The sequence below is a fragment of the Podarcis cretensis genome (genome assembly GCF_951804945.1).
Source record: "Podarcis cretensis genome assembly, chromosome: 1".
NCBI lineage: Eukaryota > Metazoa > Chordata > Lepidosauria > Squamata > Lacertidae > Podarcis > Podarcis cretensis.
This window is the reverse complement of record NC_137170.1, coordinates 136619820-136641262: the sequence shown is the minus strand read 5'-3', so window position 1 is coordinate 136641262 and position 21443 is coordinate 136619820. Positions and strand designations below refer to the sequence as shown.

The window sequence follows — 21443 nt, the reverse complement described above, 5'->3', positions numbered from 1 at the left end:
CGTTCTTAACCTGAAACTCTTCTTAACCTTAAGCACCACTTTAGCTAATGGGGCCTCCTACTGCCGCTGCCGCCGCATGATTTCTATTCTTATCCTAAAGCAAAGTTCTTAACCTGAGGTACTATTTCTGGGTTAGTAGAGTCTAATCTGAAGCGTCTGTAACCAAAGGTATCATTGTATCCCTGCCATGGCATTTTGGGAGTTTGCATTGGCCAGTACTGGATCCTGAGCTGGGTCACGCTGTGGTAGTAATGGATTTGATTTCAGCCTCTCTACTGTGCTAGGGACGCGGGTGGCGCTGTGGGTTAAAGCCTCAGCGCCTAGGGCTTGCCGATCGAAAGGTCGGCGGTTCGAATCCCTGCGGCGGGGTGCACTCCCGCTGCTCGGTCCCAGCGCCTGCCAACCTAGCAGTTCAAAAGCACCCCCGGGTGCAAGTAGATAAATAGGGACCGCTTACTGGCGGGAAGGTAAACAGCGTTTCCGTGTGCGGCTCTGGCTCGCCAGAGCAGCGATGTCACGCTGGCCACGTGACCCGGAAGTGTCTCCGGACAGCGCTGGCCCCCGGCCTCTTGAGTGAGATGGGCGCACAACCCTAGAGTCTGTCAAGACTGGCCCGTACGGGCAGGGGTACCTTTACCTTTTACTGTGCTAGCCTGGGGATCACATAGCAAGAGACATTTTTCCTGTGCCAGAGACAGCTATGGATGTGGCAGTGGCTACATAGTTCCAACCTCCACTGCTGCCAACCATGGATTTGGATTGCACCCTCTGGTTGCTTGCAGTATATATATGCTTAGTTTTTTATTTCGCCTTTGAAGGTTAGGTGTGTTGCTGGGGGGGGCGTAGTAGTGGGTGATTTAGAAAGAAAAAGCACTGATAGGGAGGACTAACATCACCACTTAATTCACGCAGTATGTTACAACTGTCCATATTCCAGGACCTGCAGTATTGAGGCTCACCTTCCCTTGTAGCCAGCCTTCCAGGAACCCCAGGGGTGGGCAGGGCCATGCAGCAGTTCCCCACACACCACAGAGCTGCACCTCTGCATGGTCCAGCACTTGGCCCCTGCCACCAGCATCCCAGGAGCAAAATCCCTGCCCAGTGCTTTGTCCTCTTATGGAAACAGCACTATCCCCATCCCAACTCCTTAAAAAAAATTTTTGCTAGACTCTAAGAAAAGTGTAGTTTGAACTGGGTGAAATGTCTAGGAAAATGAACTTCACCTCACTTAAAAGGATCCCCCATGGACTGGTATATAGCTTCAGAGCAACTGAAAGAACCAAGGAAGAGAGAGCCACCAGTTAGGAGCCCAGTTTGGCTCCCAACTAGTGCTTGCCACAGCTCCACTCAGTGGTGAGCGGGTAGGAAGTAAAGCTGGTAAAGGCATCTTTTGTGATGATGATGATAATTTATTCCCCGCCCATCTGGCTGGGTTTCCCCAGCCACTCTGGGTGGCTTCCAACAGAATATTAAAATACAATAATCTATTAAACATTAAAAGCTTCCCTAAACAGGGCTGCCTTCAGATGTCTTCTAAAAGTCTGGTAGTTGGTTTTCTCTTTGACATCTGGTGGGAGGGCATTCCACAGGGCAGGTGCCAGTACTGAGAAGGCCTCTGCCTAGTTCCCTGTAACTTGGCTTCTCGCAGAGATGGAACCACCAGAAGGCCCTTGGCACTGGACCTAAGTATCTGGGCAGAACAATGGGGTGATCTAGGGCACTTGTCTAGTGCTAAACCTAGTTGTTGTTGGGCCTGCAGAGAAGGTATGCAAGCAGGTATTTTAACTTCTTCCACCTCACTTAATCTTCCAAAATCACTCTTATGTTCACCACAGGCATGCAGACCCTCAGCAGATGTGGACAGGGAATTGCCCATCCCAGCCTGGAAGGTGTAGGACAGTGGGATGCCTATCTAATGGTGGCAATGTACAGTGGTGCCCCGCAAGATGAATGCCTCGCAAGACGGAAAACCCGCTAGACGAAAGGGTTTTCCGTTTTGGAGGTGCTTCGCAAGACGAATTTCCTATGGGCTTGCTTCGCAAGATGAAAACGTCTTGCAAGTTCCTGCGGGGGTTTTTTCCTCCCCCCCCCCCCTTTTTCTAAGCCGATAAGCTGCTTATCTGCTTATCCGATAAGCCGCTAATAGCGCTAATCTGCTAATCCGCTAATGGGCTTGCTTCGCAAGACGAAAAAACCGCTAGACGAAGAGACTCGCGGAACAGATTCTTTTCGTCTTGCGAGGCACCACTGTATATGGAATTCCAGGCGTCGTTTCTTTTCCTTTGCAGCAACATTGCATGTTAACTGCTTTATCTCCTTATTTTAGGCTTCCTCTGGTCTTTTCCCTCAAGTTAGGCAGCCCTATATATATATATTTAATTGCTTGCTTCATCTTAAAAAATACTGTGTGTGTTTTGCTAAGGCAATGGTGACTGATGCCTCTGGTCGTCAGATGCTGCTGCTGCCCCACCTTTAAAAATTGCATGTCCTGTTGTCATGGGGACTGCTCTGCCAGCTACTCTCATTCTAAAATAGGTGGCATCCTGTGGCCCTCAGTCTAGAAATTTCTTGTGGGAGTGGGCGATCTAGAGGAAGGGGCCAAAATGAATAGTGATGAGAGAAGCAGTGGGGTAAACCCTCTATAAGCAATCATTCCTGGCACCAGCAATCTATTATTCCTGTGAAAACCCTTTGGGGAGAGGAAAAGGGTTCCAATGGTCACTAGTAATGTGTCACTCCTAAATATTGTCAACAGAAAAGTTTTTCTCACTGCTTTCCTAAAGGCATTCAAGCCTTCATTGTCAGATGATGTGTTTTAGCTTTCTTCACGGATGGAAAGGGGAAATCTGGGAGTTTCTCCTACCTGAAAAGCCACAGGTCCCCTAAACTCTGTGTATTAACTACTTTTCTGCGCTTTTGATGGTAACTCTTCAAATTGAGCCAGAGAAACTTATTTTGGTGAGGAAGACACAACATGAAACATACAACACAATACTTGTTTATCAAAAACAGCATGCAAAAAGCAATCAGTGTGCTATCACACAGGGTAGGGAAGGAACAACCATGTATTTAATAAGGTAAAGGTAAAGGACCCCTGGACAGTTAAGTCCAGTCAAAGGCGACTATGGGGTTGCAGCACTCATCTCGCTTTCAGGAAAGCTGCTCTACTGCATCCTCTTGTACACTTGCTTTGTAATAGTGCATATCTAGTACATCAAAATCTTACTTGCCATTATAGATTGAAGAGTAGAGGCAAAAAAGACAAACACTGATTGCAAAAATGCTGCATTTTTGTGGCATGTTTAGTGTCAAGGATTATTGCTACATTTTGTGGAAGTAGCTGACTTCATGCTCAGATAAAACTACCCCCTTCCAGGTGATACAGAATTCATTTTACAAATAAATGTCTCTGTAAAAACACATATTTCCTATGTAGTAAATTAGCACTCTTTTTTCACATAATGATTTCCAGTGTATCCCACAAGGTGATTAAATTCTTCTGTGAAAGGATTGTAACCTTGTTCTTTTAAGCAGCATAAAGCCCAGAACAGTTGATCTGCTGAAGGAAACTCTTCCCATTTTACCCATTCCCAGCCTGTAAACAAAGAAAAAGAGAGAAATGATAGATACTGCAAGTTCAGAAGTCAGAACTATGACCTGGCTCAGCTAACACCCAAATATTTTCATCCCTAGGGTCAGGATGCATTTGAATTGGAGTGCTTCCACCCAGTTTATTGTGTACTTGGTGCCACTCATGCGTGCAAGTATTTTGCAGCATCCACAAAATGGGGTCCCCATCAAAATGCCATCCCATCTTGGAAACAATAGAGCCTAATCTAGGGTTGCCATACATCTGGGTAATCCCAGACATGTCCTCTTTTGGGGGGCAAACATGCCCATCTGGGGAGATTTTTACATTTTAAAGGAAATGTCTGGGTTTAGGAGTTATTTGTTTTTCTCTTGTGCAACCACTGCTCTGAATGCCATGGCCACTGCCAGCCTGAACCAGGGAAAGAGGCGCAGGTGGTCTGCATGCCCAGCCACTGCCAACCCAAGCTGGCGAAAGAGGCATGCGGGTGCAGCAGCGGCCCTGCGCATCTGTGCCCCTCTTTCTCCATCTTGGGCTGTCCTCTTTTTTGCAACCCTAGTCTACTCCCAAGGTAATACTTTATAAGGTCGCAGCCTAAATCTCACCAAAACCAGTAAAAAAATCAGTGTGACAGCATTTTCATACATGATACAAGAAAAATATAATATTATATTAATACTATGCAGAGAATGTGGTTACAGAAACTGCCTAATGCTCACTGAAGAGTAAAAAATATGATATCCTACTTTCATTTTTATCAGGTTCCAGATTCCTTGGTTCAGATTCATAATTCATATCCACCTCTCCTTTCATTAAGATAGTTACATAGTGGTAATTATCCTTCAGACTAACAGAATTTACAGTTGATGCAAAGCGAACATTTGTTAGGTGCAAGGCTGTCTCTTCCAAAACCTCTCTTTCTGCACATTCTGCCAAGCTTTCACTAAAAAGCAAAGAGAAAAAAGAAATACTATTTCTACTGAGAAGGCAAGAATCAGTTCTATTTGCTTGAAGTAAGAGCCCAGCTTCTTAGCCATGAAGCCGCATGAAAGACAATAATTGAATGGCTTTGCCCTCCACCTCCCCACCCCCCATTTAAGGGACAATATAGGCGTGAAGAGGGGGCTCAAAAGAATCAAAGATATGAAAAACATGGCTCCATTAGGTCATTTAAAATTTGGGGGGGGTGTGTTTCCCCTGCACTCAAGCAACTGGCCGTGACCAATTCTATTGGGTTTGCAGGGGGAAGAAGTCATCCAGTCCAGTCAGGTGATTAAATATAAATATACCATAAGAAGAGTCTGTGGCTCATTCTGTTCTCAGTGACCAACTAGCGCAATAGGACTCCTCCTCCCTGTAATTTTCAGCAACTAATATTCAGCAGCAAACTGCCTGCGACCATGGAGGCAGAGCATAGCCATCATGGCTAGCAGCTCTTGGTAGCCTTATCCTCCATGAAATTGTCTAATCCCCGCAATGACGGGGTGAGTTCCCATTGCTCGGTCCCAGCTCCTGCCAACCTAGCAGTTCGAAAGCATGTCAAAGTGCAAGTAGATAAATAGGTACCACTCCGGCGGGAAGGTAAACGGCATTTCCGTGCGCTGCTCTGGTTCACCGGAAACGGCTTCGTCATGCTGGCCACATGACCCAGAAGCTGCACGCCGGCTCCCTCGGCCAATAAAGCGAGATGAGCGCTGCAGCCCCAGAGTCGGCCACGACTGGACCTAATGGTCAGGGGTCCCTTTACCTTTAATTTGAAAGTGGGGATGCAGAAGGCATGACCCTTCATAGTACTAAGGTGCATCAGTCTGGTGAAAGGAACCAAACTGCGATGCCTATGAGACAAGCACCACGTCCCCCTTTGCGGACCTTTTATACTTCCTTATAGAACTTCACTGGACCATAAAGAAGGCTGATCGCCGAAGAATTGATTCCTTTGAATTATGGTGCTGGAGGAGACTCTTGAGAGTCCCATGGACTGCAAGAAGAACAAACCGATCCATTCTGAAGGAAATCAGCCCTGAGTGCTCACTGAAAGGACAGATCGTGAAGCTGAGGCTCCAAGACTTTGGCCACGTCATGAGAAGAGAAGACTCCCTGGGAAAGACCCTGATGTTGGGAAAGATGGAGGGCACAAGGAGAAGGGGACGACAGAAGACGAGATGGTTGGACAGTGTTCTCGAAGCTACAAACATGAGTCTGACCAAACTGCGGGAGGCAGTGGAAGACAGGAGTGCCTGGCGTGCTCTGGTCCAGGGGGTCACGAAGAGTTGGACACGACTAAACGACTAAACAACAACAACAACATAGAACTTCACGGCAGCCTTTTGCGGTAGATGAGGTGATTGGTCCAAGTCAGGAAAATATAAATATAACATATTGTTCCCAAAGAAATCACTACCAGCAATAAGGTCTGGACTGCACCAGAAGGCGAAGTTTGCACAGACATAGGGGCCTGATTTCGCTTTCTTTTTAGGACACGAGAGATTTTCCTGAGTGACGGAAACCAGGTATGAGATCCCCCAAGAGCTCTTTCCTCCCAGGCCTGCTGCCTCCCAGCCCCTCAGGGGAGGTCGCCTGATGACGACGCAGAATGGCGTCATCGCCCCGCGCAGGCCTACCCGAACTCTAGGTGTCCTCCGGGGAGCTGGAACAGGCCGGCGCCGACAGCGCTCTTCCTCTGGCCGAGGAGGACGCATCCTGGGTGGGCAGGGCTGACGACCACCACTCCGACGCCCACTCCGGGGCGCCCCCGGCCGCAGGCCATACCGGAAAGGGCGGGGCTGTCCGTCGCCTGGCCCAATTAGGGCGGGACCGTTGCCTCAGCTGCTCCAATCGGCAGTGAGCCTCCGGGCCACGCCCCTCCACTTTTCCCGATCCGAAAATGGCGGCGGCTCCAAGTTTCGTCGCGCAGGCGCAGACGGGGCAGGGAAAAGAGCAGTGTGAGGGCCGTCGCCCAAGGGAGTGGCAGGAAAATGCAGCCCATCAAGCCCTGCCTGCTGGGACAATGAAAAGCAGTGGAATAAAAATGAATATCCGTAAATGAAAGAAATGGGGATGCGTGGAGGCAAACATGCCAAATGCACACACACAAAACAATAATCTGAACTGCTTGTTTGTGACACAAGCCACCCACCTGGAAGTCTTTGGCGAATATACACTGTGTTCATATTATTTTGCTTTGGATTAAAATAATCGATGTATTGTTTGCTTCTGTTATTAGATTCCCTCAAATTGTTTTCTCTATATCATATGCATTTACATTAGTTTGCAACTATTTTTTTTAATATGAACGTTGAAAACATAAACAATACATGGCATTTATTTGCTGCACGTTTTACACATTACTTTAGAATAACTCCGTATTAACACAGTACAGTGGTACCTTGGGTTAAGTACCGGTACTTAATTCGTTCTGGAGGTCTGTTCTTAACCTGAAATGGTTCTTAACCTGAGGTACCTCTTTAGCTAATGGGGCCTCCCGCTGCCGCCGCGCTGCTGGAGCACGATTTCTGTTCTCATCCTGAAGCAGAGTTCCTAACCCAAGGTACTATTTCTGGGTTAGCGGAATCTGTAACCTGAAGCGTTTGTAACCCGAGGTGTCACTGTATTTATATAATCTTTTCCTAGACTGCTTAAGTCTTTCATAGACATGATCTCAGTAAACCTTTAAAGGCAATATGAGGATTCTCCAGACTGAGGCTAGTGACTGTGGGGGGCTGGGGCTCAGAGGGAGCAGCTTGCCTGGAGGTATGCAATATGTGCATAATTAAAGTTAATTTAATTCAGTACATTTACATTTTCCTTTTAAAAAACTGGTTTCCCTCCCCGTTACAGGATATGCCCAAGCTGTATCTCCATTGCTGTGTCCATTGTCACTTCAATGTCTGTTGTTGTTGTTTAGTCGTTTAGTCGTGTCCGACTCTTCATGACCCCCTGGACCAGAGCACGCCAGGCACTCCCATCTTCTACTGCCTCCCGCAGTTTGGTCAAACTCATGCTGGTAGCTTCGAGTCTAGATGACATCATTTCACTTGCCATTGTCTTTCATTCAGCTGCCCTTTTAATCACCTGACAAATAGCAACTTCTATTTAATCCTTAATACATATAATCCGTGACACATGAGGTGTGTTGTTACAAGTTCACTTCTTTGTCTGTTTAAGCACTCATAAATTGGGATTGCTGAATTAGTAGAGATTGCTACAAAGGTATGGAGACAGGGAGATAATGTGGAAGTAAAGGAAGCAGAGAAAAGGTAGACGTACTTGAGGGCAGCGGCATTTCAAGACAAAGGATGTCGGGGGGGGGGGCTCAGCCCAAGGTTCACAATAGGCGACCCTCTCCATGAAAACCCCCAGGGCCCAAACGGTGTGCCTATAGTAAGGAGCAAGGGCACTGCAAAAAGAATTGTCTGCTCAGGAAAGGAATCCCAAGGTCTTGAGAGCACTCAGGTTAGAAGAAGAGTTGGATGAGTGATGGGAAACAGGGTCTGGCACCTCGCTATGGCAAAAATTTGCCAGGCCACAAAAAAGGAAAAAGAGATTCTCCCTCTAAGCGGGAGATATAGGTACGCGTTCACTGAGGAGCATTATTAAATCCAGTAGGTCTGCGTCAACATACTGCATTTGCAGCGCCACCCCCAAAGTGACCCTTTAAATCCACTTGATAGTCCAGCTGTAGGCGATTGTCTTCCAGGCAGAATGAAAGGCGCACCCACCGATCCCAATTCCTTCCTCTCCCCTTCCCACCCGCCTGCCTCCTTCCCGTCCTCTCCCCTGCCTGCCTGTCTGCCTCCTCCAGTCAGGAGCAATGGTGCACTGAATGTCACCCCCCCCTTCAGGGATGACACCCGGGGCGACCCGCCCCCACCGCCCCCTTCCTCCACCACTGCTGGCAAGGCAACCTGAAAGGCATTGGGGAAAGCGGCGCAGCCTGGCCCAGCCTTGCGGAAGGCCGACCCGAAAGGAAGAAGGTGAGGAGAGGGTCTTGTTTCCACTCTTTCCTGGCTCGCCTTCTGCAATAGATAGACTCTACCCAGGGAAGTTTAGAACATCAACTGGAAACATCAATTATTTGTGCTTAGTAACATTAATTAAAAAAGGTAAAGGTACCCCTGCCTGTACGGGCCAGTCTTGCCAGACTCTAGGGTTGTGCGCTCATCTCACTCTAGAGGCCGGGAGCCAGCGCTGTCCGCAGACACTTCCGGGTCACGTGGCCAGCGTGACAAGCTGCATCTGGCGAGCCAGCGCAGCACACAGAACGCCGTTTACCTTCCTGCTAGTAAGTGGTCCCTATTTATCTACTTGCACCCGGGGGTGCTTTCGAACTGCTAGGTTGGCAGGCGCTGGGACCGAGCAACGGGAGCTCACCCCGCCGCGGGGATTTGAACCGCCGACCTGATGATCGGCAAGTCCTAGGCACTGAGGCTTTAACCCACAGTGCCACCCACGTCCCTCTTAATTAATGTTAATTAATTAATTAATGTTAATTAATTAATGTTAATTAATTAGCATTAATTAATCATGCTAAATATCTGCTTCTGTATATCATTGCTTGCTGCATGCTTTTCTTAAGGTACATTTGTTGACAGGACATAGAGAGAGAAGAATGTAAAGGAACTGAAGGAGACTGAGGTCAGATAAGATTGGTAATAGAAATGTTAAGAATATGATGGACCAGTAAAAGCAGCATCAGCATTTCATTATATTTAGTTTATTTGTCAAAAGGATTACAGTGTTTTAAATGGGAAGATTGTTCCACAAATGTTTAACTTTATAATGCCCTGAACATCTTGGTGAATCGAGGCTTCCGGGTTAGCGCCAGCGTTAATGGCGGACTCCCTCTGAGTCTCAGAGGGACCAGCTCCGCGGGACCGGGTCCTACCGCTACGGCAAAGCGGGGACCCTTTAAAAATCACAGGCGGGTGAAGGACTCGGGGACTCGGGGACGTGGGGACTCGGCGGGCACCATTTGCGCCCCCCCCCAAGTTGCGAAGGAGCCTTTTTAAAGGCTCCAGAGCAGGACGGGGTGAGCGGCGTGGTGCTGAGAGTCGACTGCTTCTTCCGCGGAGTGAAGCCGCACAGCCGTTAACGGAGAGCGCTGACTTCTTCTTGTGAACATTCGGACTTTTAAACAACAACCCGTGAGTATTACAGAAATTGGAATTTTAAAGGAAAATTTTTAAATTCGGCAAGATCGGGGAAGGTCTAAACAGGAAGTCCGCCTTCCCTCTCTGTAAATAACTTAAAGCAAAGGACCTGTCAACTAAGGTCGAGGAGAGTTTTTTCTTTCTTTTTTTTTGTAAAAGACTTTAATTCCACGGTTTGGCATCATAAGAAATTTTATTCAGAAGCAGAGGAACCTGCAGGAAAAGAACTAAATCTGGGAGCTGAAGTTCCACCACCACCACCCCCCGGACCCGGGAGTGGTCCGCGAGAGCCTGGTGATGAAGTATAGAATATCTTGACAGCTGTCAAGCTAGCTGTCAAGACGTAAAAAGAGGACTTTATTTCAGTTGCTTCTGCCGGTTACATTTGTTACAATTTGCTCTTGGGGAAAAAAAAAAGAAGGGTTGTTACAATTTAACTGGACTTTTGGATTGTGTTGAAAGGAACATAAAGGAACTAAAATTCCCCTAGAGGGAGTTTTGGGACATTACAAGAATGGCTGGAGGAGGAAAAATCCAGGCTGAACTGAATAGAGCATTTGTTCTCTTGGGAAAGTTGCAAGGTCAGATTGATGTTTTGGCTACAAGTGTTACAATTTTGGATACAACAGTAAACACTATCATTGAATTGGATAAGGATAAGGATCCGACACAGGAAGTCTATTTAACTGGACAAATAGAGAAACTTGAGAGCCTTGAGAATTTGGAGAAGGAGACTTATGTTGTCCCTGAAGAAAAGGAAGGGGGAGCCGCAACCCCGCAGATGTTAAAGGAGAGCTGCAATTTAAGGCCTCTCATTATGGTAACAAGGGAAAATAAAAAGTTGATGTTGAAAGTTTGGCCTGAATTGGAAAGTGAAAGATGGAGAGAGCTCTTTATGTGGAGATCTGAAGACCTTAGGATTACAAATTTGATCCAAGTGGAAGTTGGAGCTTTGGAGACATTTGGATTGGAAAGGAGTATGAAACAAGATCTGGAATACCCCATAGGCCTTACTCTCAAGTATGGAGATCTGGCTGGAAGAAATGTGGATCCTGTTGGGTTGGAGCTTCCCCGAGATTTGGTTTTTAATATTAAGGACTATCAAAAAGGCTGGCAGAGAGGACGTGAGAATTAAGAGCCTCGGATGTAAGATCTCCAGGCTGATTGCTTTTTGAGACTGATGGACATGTTGGGGACTGAAACCGGGAAGGGGGCATGGGTGGAATAGAAATTGGGAATTTTTGTTTTGTTTTTGTCTCTTTTTTGTTTGTATGAGAGTTGGGAAATTCGTGGAAGGGAATTCTGGTCGACCTTAGGGAAATGCTTTAAGAATAAGTATTGATATTGATATATAAGTTTGGATGAGAGTTAAGATTAGATAAAGTAAAAGTGGTTTTTAAAATAAACTAAATTACCTAAATGAGAAGATTAAACAAAAATGAACTGAGGAAATGGATGAAAGAGAGAATGTAAAATAAGAACATATTAAAATAAATTATTAAGTTAAAAAAAATAAGGTGAAAGGACTTGCTGAAATAAAAATTTGAACTTGAATACAGAAATGGGAGGTGTGAGGTCAAGAAAATAAGTAAAGGGAAATTGATTATGTAAGGGATTCAATTTGTTTTTTGTTTTTGTTTTTTTAATGATTGTATTTTTCTTTTTTTCTGTATTTTTCTGTTTTTTTATTTTTCTTTTCTTGCTTTTTGTGTCGTATTATGTATCTTTTCTTTTTTTTTCTCTGTAATCTTGAAAACTTTGAATAAATATTATTATTTTTTTAAAAAAGAACATCTTGGTGAATCTTGGGTTAAAAAAGGTAAATCACTTAAAATACACAACAAGCCATGTGCACTTCAAAAATATTCTAGTTTTTCAAGCAAACAAGACTTAACAGAATGTATGGCTTTACAGTAACATCAATTTGTCAACTAAGTTGTAGCAATAAATACTTTAAATCTCTACCTACAGACTTACATTTTGATCTGGTTTAAACAGTACAGAAAACAAATAACAATTGAAAATCTGCTGCAAAATGCTGAACACTCAAAAATCTTTAAAAATCATTTTTCAAAAACTAAAACCAAAACATTTAAAGGGCATTACACATGAACATGGAGAAACATGGAGTTCAGATATGTTTAGTGTGAAACTGGTAGGGGTTGGTAGCGGGGGCTGGGGGGAATTATTGGGGAATGGGGGGCTGGAAAGAAAGCATATAGCCAGCATGTTAGGAGGAGGGAAGGGGTTCAATGGCGGTTAGTTCTTTGTTCTTCTTCTTTGTTGTTGTTGTTTTCCTTTTTCTTCCTTGGGTGGAAATCTGAAAGGCTAGCATAGACATGACTCAGAATGACAATATAGCACTCTATGTTGTTACGGGTTGCTGCTGCAAAGCAGCTTTGCTTTGAGATACATGTGGGTGACTACAAGAAAAGGGTTAAATCCTATCTGATTAAAAAACAAAACTTTGAATCACCATGTTCAATCAGAAAACCAAGATCTTTTACCCCTGTATATTGTATCCTAATCTTGGCTTTCTTCTGATAGCTTTCCTCTTGGCTCATTTGTCTCCAACGACTAGATTCTCTGCTTTTTAAAATTTATGGTAGCAGAAGAACAATCCAGCATTCAAGGCTGGGTGATGCCAGGAGTGGGGGGAACTTCTGAGCATCAAGTTTGCAGTTATTTTGCAGGTAGTTGTGTCAGCCATAGCCAGGGGCAATAAAATGAAAACCCATGAATGCAACAGTCATTTCCTTCTGTAGATTTTACCATGTTTCTGCAGACAGTTTATTCTTCCCTCTTCTTTGGTTGTGCATGTCTTTCCCAAAACGAGGGGTCAAATTGGCTTTTCGCCTTCCCTGGCAGAGGGGCTGTTGGAAACAAAATGGTGGGGGGAGAAGGAAGCATTATTTTGTCTTGCTTCAACACCAGATTGTGGCCCCTTCAGCTGGAGTGTTATGTACTAAGCTTGGATCCTAGAACAATAGGCAAGTAGGATCCTAGAATGCAACAACTGATTGGCTTGCAGGAAAAGACCAATCAGGCTCCAGGAAGAAGTTAATCCGCCTATTAGGCTGGTAGGATCATATAATGCAACAACTGATTGGCCTGCAGGAAAAGACCAATCAGGCTCCAAGAGGGAGGCAGAATCAGCCAATCAGACGGCACTCATTGTGTAAATAATGTATATAAAAGCCTGAGGTTTGGGGGGCAACTCAATCACTGTTTTACAAGCTGCAGTAAAGAGCATGAAATCATGACAGGACTATATTTCATGAAGGCTTTTCTTCCAGTGCCAGAAAATATGTTTCTTAAAACACCAGTGGGGTACGAGGTATTTGCAGCAAATCAGTATTCCCAGACTGACTCAGCTCAATGCACCTTCTAGACCCCTGGAGCCTCTGGCTTGAGTTGAAATGAAATCACTCCACTCCTGACGGGGAAAGAGAAGGCAGCTGGCCAGCCTGGTTGAGCTGGGAGATCACTACCGGGAAAGGCAGGAAAGGGTGACCAGTTTAGCGCAGCAGAAGAGCCCTCGGGATCTCCTCCTGCTAATCCCCTCTCGTCCTTCCCAAATGCAATCACACTGTGTTCAGCTAGCAAATGCTATGCAAGCTCTTCTGCAGATTAAACAGCCTGTTGATGGCGAAAGAGGAAAATGAATTAGACTTCCTACTTTAATGTGACCAGAGAGCTGTGGCCTGCTTTCTCTTCATTTGTCCAAGGAGATACAAAGGGGCATACTGCTGAAGTTCAAAGGTGAGTCACCATTGCCTCTAAAAGCTGACCTGCAGGTGTTGTCGCCCACTAGCCATGTTCGGTGAGCCAAAAGAGGATCAATCAGCTTCCTTGTTTTGCAGCCTGTTTGGGAATGAAGGAGCTCCTCATGGGCCACGAGGCAGAACTGATGGATTCCAGTCCACGTGGTGCATTGTAATTGGCACAGGCTTGCCTGGAAGGGAACCTTTGCATTTCCCAGGCACACCCACTCCTCTGCAATAAATGTGACCAACAGGCTGTTAGAGTGTAAAACTGCCCCCTGAGAGATTGTCAAGGTTGGTCCTTTGGCAGCAGAGACGCCACTGCAGATTCAGACAAAACCATGCACAGTGGAACCTCGGTTGTCAAACTTTGTGACGTTTGCCTGTTCGTTTAGAGCCTGTATGCACAGGGGTGGAAAGAAAGGGTTAAAAATGTAGACCAATAGGAAAGCTGGAGGCGGAGCCTACATGTGTATAAAAGGGCTTAGCCCGAGGTTTGTTAGAGTTGTTGGTGGGCAGTTGGTTGGTCTTAGTGGGTTGGCTGGTTGGGAAAGGCAGTTGAAGAAGTGGTTGGCAGGCAGTTGGAAATAGAGAGACAGGGCAGTGGGTTATTGAGTGAGGGGAGGGAGAAGAGATAGAGAGAAGAAAATAAGACCAAGAAAGTAAAGAGTAACAATGTTTGGAATGCCGTAAAAGTTTGTGTCTGAAATAAAATACACTCTTCTTTATTAACTTGAGAACCTGGCTGAGACTGAAGTGATTTTACCAGGGAGGACCTGGCTGGTGTACGGATCAATAGTCCCAATAGTCCCAACAAAATTGGCAGCAGCGGCGGGAGAAATAAATACACCCATGGTGGAATAAAAGAATACGCCCGTGGTGGGATAGATTTATATGCCCGTGGCAGGATTGATTTATACGCTCATGAAGGGGAAGTTGGATCTGGGAGTGAGGTTATTTTGGCAGAGGTATTGGACTTGTGGTTGGAGGAAGTGTCTGTGCAGGGCCAATGTGAAGACCCAGTGCAAGGCTTCAAGGCCAAAGTCCAACAGAAAGCCTAGCCAGAAAGAATAACTTGGGGGGGGGGGAAATCTCTCAACTGACTCTATGACGCTGTCAGACCACAAGTGGTCACTATGCCAGTGAAAAAGTCAAGAAACCCTGTGAGGGAACCAACCTATGAAAGCTCCGAGGGAGAGGAAAATGGGAATCCGCAGGGAGAAGGGCAGAGTGTAGAGGAGATATCAGAAATTCCTTCTGAGGCAGTAGAGCCTAGACTCTCTTTAGAATTTGAAAAATGGAATTTGGAACAGGAATACAAATTTAAATTAGAGAGAGAAAAAATTAAGGCTGAACAAGAAAGAGATAAAATTAAGGCTGAACAAGAAAGGGAGCAGTACCGTCTGAGGGAAAAAGAGATGCAATTTCAGTTAGAAATGCGGACAATGGAATTGGCATCTGTGGAAAACCAAAATAATAATAATAGCACAAATGATCAAAGCCAGGTTAAGACAGACCTCAAGCGTTTTCCTGAATTCAAAGAGAAGGATAATCCAGAGGCTTTTATCGTCTCATTTGAAAGAGCATGCAAAGATTTCCAAGTAAAAGATGAGGGAAAAAATGATAATATTAAGGGCTAGAATTAGTGGAACCTTAGCAGGGGGAGAAAAAGGGTTAATATGTAAACCAATAGGAAAGCCGGAGGCGGAGCCTACCTGCATATAAAAGGGCTTAGCCTGAGGTTTGAGTTGTTGGTGGGTAGTTGGTTGGTTTTAATGGGTTGGTTGGTTGGTTGGTTGGTTGAGGCAGTTGGAAAAGCAGTTGGCTGGCAGTTGGAAATAGAGAGACAAACAGGGCAGTGGGTTCTTGTGTGAGGAGAGGTAGAAGAGATAGAGACAGGATAAAACAAGACTAAGAAGGTAAAGAGTAACAACGTTTGGAATGCAGTTAAAGTTTGTTGGTGTCTGAAATAAACTACACTCTACTTTGTTAATTTGAGAACCTGACTTGAGACTAAGTGTTTTACCGGGGAGGACCTGGTTGGTGGCAGCGGATTAGTGGTGTACGTATGGGTCAATAGTCCGTGAGACGACCGGGGGCTCCGTACGAACGCCACAACCACGTTCAGTGGAACCTCGGTTGTCAAACTTAAAGCTTTCCGGAAGCATGTTCAGCTTCCGAAGTGTTCGAAAACTGGGACTCAATGGGGTGGTCAGCAAGCTCCATTCAGAAAGAGAAACATGCCTCAAGGCATGTTTGAAAACGGAAGCATTTCTGGTTTTTCAGAGTTTGGGAGCCGAAACATTCAGCTTCCGAGGTTCCACTGTAGATCACAATGTAGATCTTCTTGATACAAGAAGATACCTTACCTAGTGCTTCTTTTGGAGGCTGTTCTTTTGTCTCCTTTCTCATTTCCTATAGAAAAAGAGCAAAAGGGTAATTTGACGGTTCATTGTGTTATTAATATTTTGATGGGAGCTTCCCAGATGGGAGCTGGTGCAACCCAGTTGGATGGGTGGCATATGAAAAATATAATATAATAATTAAAATAGAAGAAATATAGCCTCAAGTGATTTCCATGGAACTGGAATCATAGAATCAATCCATCTGACTTATTTTTTTACCTAAACAATTCAGCTTTAATAGATCACAGCTTCAGAATTATTAAAACACTGGAAATGTAAACACATGTAATTTGCATTTAATCCTAAGGCTTTAGGAAGAAAGGGGGAAAGCCTCATTTAAGAGAATTCATTCTGCCTGTTTCTTTGTCTCAGAACGCAGTACACAGAAATATATTTTTAGCATCACCATAACTAACTGGGTATTGCCAAGCTTTCAGGTCAACCCACCATTCCACAAAGCGTTCACACCAGCCCCTTTCCTTTCCTTGGCAAGTGTCAGGGAGCAACTGGCATGGGAGTGTCAAGAAGGAGGTTTGTCCCCTTCCACTCCTCCTCCCTCTTCCTTGCTCAGTTGTCCTGATTAACAGCATGCTGGGCTCCCAAGCCTGGGGACTCCCCATGCGAGAAGTAGTTTTCCTCAGGCTGAAAAGTAAGAAAAGGAAAGAGCACCGTTACCTGTCTGCTTCATTTAACCTTGTCCTCTCTTGTGCTGCGTGCCACTTGTTAAGTTGTGGGTTGACATAGCAGACGGCACAGCGATTTCTCCAAGTAACTCTTTATTTTGTAAGCTGGAATAGAACTGACTGCAAACAGCTCAGCTGGCCTGCTTTTATAGGCAGCCGGCTGTCAACACTGTAGCAACAACAGCCCAGAGTTTCCCGCCTAAAATAACTGACATGGACCTGAGTGAAAACTATCTACAGACCTGAGTGAAAACTATATACAGTATCCCCCTGCTGGCCCAGGGTGAAACTTCACTACATAACACCACACTTGGCCCAGACAATGGGAATGTGGGGCACATCTGGACAGGAACTAGCCAGCATGTGGGTCTGGCTTCAGCATATAATCAGGCCAGCTCTTGAACCGGTTTGGCAGCAGGTGGAGGCTCCATGTCCTATGCAGGTGCTAAGCGCTGATGGGCAACTTCAAGGCCCCTCATCTCACGTCTTCGCCCAAGCAGCCGCTGCGACAGAGCAGCAGCGCTCTCCTCCCCTCCCAGCGCCACAGGGCAGTAGCAAGCTTGACACACGGCAAGCCCCCAGGGGGAGCACTGGATGGACTATGCTGGTGTGTTTGCACCCATGCCGGCTTGTCCCCCCCCCCCCGTAAGCCATTGCCTTCAAACAGAGGACTGCCTTCTACATAGCAGGACACATGACCACTGCACAAGCCGGGACAAAATTAAACATACGCCTAGAGATTTACCCTTTTTGTTGTTCTTACCTTCTCTTAGGTCTCGACAATCTTTCCCATACGGAGGGATCCTCTTTTTTACTTGGTGGGGGAGCTGTTGGAAACAAAATGGTGGGGTATGACTGTATTTGCCTCACCATTAGTGCCCTCTCCCACAGTAGGTCAATCTTTCTCCTTTCCACTTCTAACACTTCTGCCGAAGTCACGATTCGTGGGGATCTATATTTTCTTTCCTGAAAGTAAAAAAGGAAAATTTATGTGATTCTTGCTCTTGCTAAATATCTTTTAACCTATTGCTACCACCAGGATGGGTCGTAACTTTAAATAAATGATTTTCAGAGCAGAGCAGTATTTGTGTGTAGAAGCTAATTCTTAAAATACACTTCCATCCCAAGGCATGCCAGACCCTGCAGTTTGGATGGCCTTACTCATTCATAAGAATAGTATCATGATTTATTGCAACATGCGAATTCTCAACACATTTCAGTAATAGTGTGCCTTGACCTATTAAAGCAGGTAGTACAAGGAAAGTAATAGAAGTAACAATCTACATGCAGTTTTCTTGTTTTGTTTTTCAAAACGGGAGTATTGTCAATGTGGGAAATGTTTAAACTCCTAGTTGCAAAGGTTTCTAAAGGCAGTGAACACAGCCGGCTGTCTAGCTCTGCCCTGCACAGAGTTGGTTGTTTATCTAGGATTATGTTTATAATCCTTTGTTATTTCTTCTTTGAATATTTTCTTCTTTTTTTCAAAAAAAATATTCATTTTTTAACACAAATAAAAAATAAAAAACACAAACAGAAAACAATACAAATTCTTGTCATATCCTTATTTTTCTAAACATTGTTAAGTGGGCTTCCCCAAGTCCCCCCTATCTGATTTTCATTTTACTTCATCTTTAGCAGTTTACATATATCATAATTTCTAACCATCTTTTTTTTTAATCACACTTAAAATAACTTCACATTTTATCACTTACCTATAGTACTATTTTAAAATACCCTATCTTCTAGTTCTAACCCTACAGCCTATATCCACTTCCAAACTATAGATAACAAACATTTAAGATAACAAATACTTCCAATTCTGCCTCGCTTGCCAAACTCTTCCCCACTACATATCTGCAAAAGATCAAGATAATATATCTAACTCTTGATATATTATTCCTTCTTTCCATCATTTTCCCCAGTCTTCTAGCTGTATATTATAGCCAAAATCCTTAGCCCAATGTATCATCACCGACATAATCTCTTCATCTTTCACATTCAATTCCATTAGAAATTTATAGATTTTTGATAATATTTTAACTTTATTATTTAATATTTCCATTTCAAATTTTGGTTTAGTATAACCAAATCCATTTTTCTTTGAATCTTCTTTTAACTTTATTATTTAATATTTCCATTTCAAATTTTGGTTTAGTATAACCAAATCCATTTTTCTTTGAATCTTCTTTGAATATTTCATTGATTTGGTGATAGTGCTCTTTAGGAGGACTTCCAGTACTGTTATGAATAATAATGGTGACAGAGGACACCCTTGTCTTGTACCTTTCGTAATTTCAATATTTTCTGTTAGCACATTCCTTACTATTAATTTCGCCTTTTGATCTGAATAAATCGCTTTTATTCCTCTTTTTTTTGTTTCAAAAGCAGGAAAACTTACATGTGCGGCAGGTGGGGGGAATCTGACCGGGGACACCTGGCGTTTGGCTTCCTTCTGCTGATTTGTTCCTTTCAACTGTTATAAAAAAATAGGAGGAATTGTCAGCTTTTTCAATCAACATCCAGCTCTTCTGGATTCTAGAAGAAATGCTTCTTGGCAGGGGCGTAGCGACGGGGTGCGACAGTGGCGCTACGCCCCGGGTGCCACCACTAAGAGGGGTGACAAATCCCAGGTGGCACTGTGGGCGCGTGCAGGTGCCGCTCCCCAAAAGGTCCGCCTGCTGCCTCCCACCCCCAGCTGTGACTCGTGGTGTGCTTAACTGGACCTAGAAGGTTATTCGGATGGTAGTATGGTTGTGAAAAGCGGTGAGGATGGTTGCGAAAAGTGCCATTCTTAAGGCTCGGGCGTTTGAGGAGTGACGTGGTGGCTTAGGCGCCTGCAGGTTTCGTGCAGCCTGAGACAGCAGCGTGGGACTTGCGTCAGTCTGCTGCCTCTCCCGCAGCTGTTTGGAGACTACCATTCCCATCATCCCTGACCACTGGTCCTGCTAGCTAGGGATCATGGGAGTTGTAGGCCCTAAAACATCTAGAGGGCCAAGTTGGGGGAAGCCTGCCATAGAGGAACAAGAGGGAAGGAGAAGGGGTCTTGCAGGTTCAGGTGTGGAGCTTCTAGGCGAGGGAGGTCATGGTGCAGAGCTTAGGATGGAAAGGGGATCAAGCAGAGGGCAGAGCAGACCTACTTCTTTGCGGAGGCTGGACTGCCAGAATCTCTCCTGGGCCATCTTCTTCAACAGCGGAGCACAGTGGGCTCAAGAGGCCTTTCTCTGCTGAAGACAACAGAAAAACTGCCTCTTTTGATGTCACCTGATGTCATCACATTCCACAGGTGCCCAGTGTTCCTTGTGTTCTAGATGCGTTCCTTGTGTTTTCCCCCCCCAGCCCCAAAGAGCAGCTCGGGGAGCAGCAGACAGGCTGCATGCAGCCTACCCGCTGCTCCCAGAGATAGTCGGGGCTGGCGGGGGAAGCCTGCCCCCCCCCAGCCCCAGGGACCACACATTCGCTCCATAAGACGCACAGACATTTCCCCTTAGTTATTAAGAGGAAAAAAGTGTGTCTTATGGAGCAAAAAATACGGTAATACTCAAATTTTAATTTTTGGAAATATTTTTCTTACAATGTCTTATTTCCTTACATGTCAGCATTTAATGTTCTACTGACTGTAAATTATTTTTTCTTTCCCCCCGCCCCGATAGCCAATTTTCATAACTTCATATTCAAAGATCCCAAAATTAAAACAAGCCTGCACTTTCGGGGGGGAAACTACAATAACCAATATTATTTTAATTTTTAAGATGTACAACTTTGTTTCATTATTTTTTTTCTATTACAGCTATGGATTGTAGCCACCCCTCTCCGATGACCAAAATCATAAAATTTTTGTTACAAGGACCCCCCCCCCAATAAATTTCATTCTTTTTCGAGGAACATGTCTTTGCAATAATTTTCAACATCAAAAACTTTTGCTTACATCATGCCCACACACTCTAAATTCAGGTTTTCTAAACCTAGTTTTTCCACCAAAAAAACTAGGCTACAAGTGCATTTATATATTTTTTTAGGCATTTATAAAATATTTTGAGTGTTGGTGTATTTTTTTTCTGAAATCCTCATCATTTTATTGAGCTCTGTGTAAAAATTCAAAGAGATCTGATCATTGGTTATGGAGAAAAAAAATAAAGTGTACACAAGGGTATATTGTGCCAAGGGTCTCAAGAGGGACAGACAACGCAGATTTAACAAAACTTCGAAGTGCTATAAAATTAAAACTGTTTGAGATAGAGGGGAAAAAATTAAGGGGGTTTCTTTCAACCATATGGGAAGGGTGTACACCAAATTTAATCAACATCCGAGATGGAGGGTGACATGACCTAACTGAAATGATGTGGAATGCCCCAATTACAAACCATTTGTGCACTGGAAAAATCCCAGCTGGATTAATTTCTGTTGCATTAAAATATCAACAAACTGAACGAGTCTCATAAGATATCACAGAGCCCCAAAATGCCAACAAACAAAACAAATTCAGCCACCAAACTATCACAAAGCCCAGGCAAAACCTTGGTCTTGCTCTGTGGTCTCAACAAAGAGTAAACGAAATGTTGTATATATAAATCAAAAGGGAACACCACAAATTGATATTATTGATAGCCGAGTAAGATTGTCTTCCATGAACATGGTTTTAACAGTGAGTCCGTAAGTAACTGTGGAGGCCAATTCTGGATCCACATGTCCTTCCACAGTGGGGACATAAGTTTCTGGGCAGAAGCTGATCATGGTGAGGGTTTGCCAAACATGCACATTTCTCCCTATTGTCCTGAGTTCTAGTGTCTTCAAAGTCCATGACACCTTTAGTAAAGGATGTTTTCCAATTGGAATGCTCGCAGGCCAGTTTTCCC

General features: G+C 44.6%; 1 protein-coding gene and 1 long non-coding RNA gene across 2 annotated transcripts; one reads left to right on the top strand and one right to left on the bottom strand.

Moving 5' to 3' along the window:
* The first annotated feature begins 1784 nt into the window (after positions 1–1784).
* Positions 1785–2962, top strand: LOC307220434. The gene is made up of 2 exons (XR_013840877.1): positions 1785–1918; positions 2242–2962. It is a non-coding gene; the product is annotated as an uncharacterized lncRNA (long non-coding RNA).
* Positions 2963–2982: 20 nt separating this feature from the next.
* On the bottom strand, positions 2983–6388 carry NUDT15 (nudix hydrolase 15). Its single transcript, XM_079983509.1, has 3 exons — positions 6211–6388; positions 4336–4532; positions 2983–3595 (listed from the first exon to the last, which is right to left on the bottom strand). The coding sequence occupies exons 1-3, from the start codon at positions 6354–6356 to the stop codon at positions 3441–3443; spliced, it is 498 nt and encodes a 165-aa protein (XP_079839635.1). The 5' UTR covers positions 6357–6388; the 3' UTR covers positions 2983–3440.
* Positions 6389–21443: the final 15055 nt, after the last annotated feature.

Excerpts from the sequence above, each read along its gene's own strand:
- NUDT15 (XM_079983509.1), bottom strand. The coding sequence starts at position 6,356 with ATGGCCTGCGGCCGGGGGCGCCCCGGAGTGGGCGTCGGAGTGGTGGTC. Across the intron at positions 4,533-6,210 it reads GGAGGACACCTAGAGTTCGG|TGAAAGCTTGGCAGAATGTG; the intron begins GTAGGCCTGCGC and ends TTTGCTTTTTAG. Across the intron at positions 3,596-4,335 it reads GGAACCTGATAAAAATGAAA|GCTGGGAATGGGTAAAATGG; the intron begins GTAGGATATCAT and ends CTTTGTTTACAG.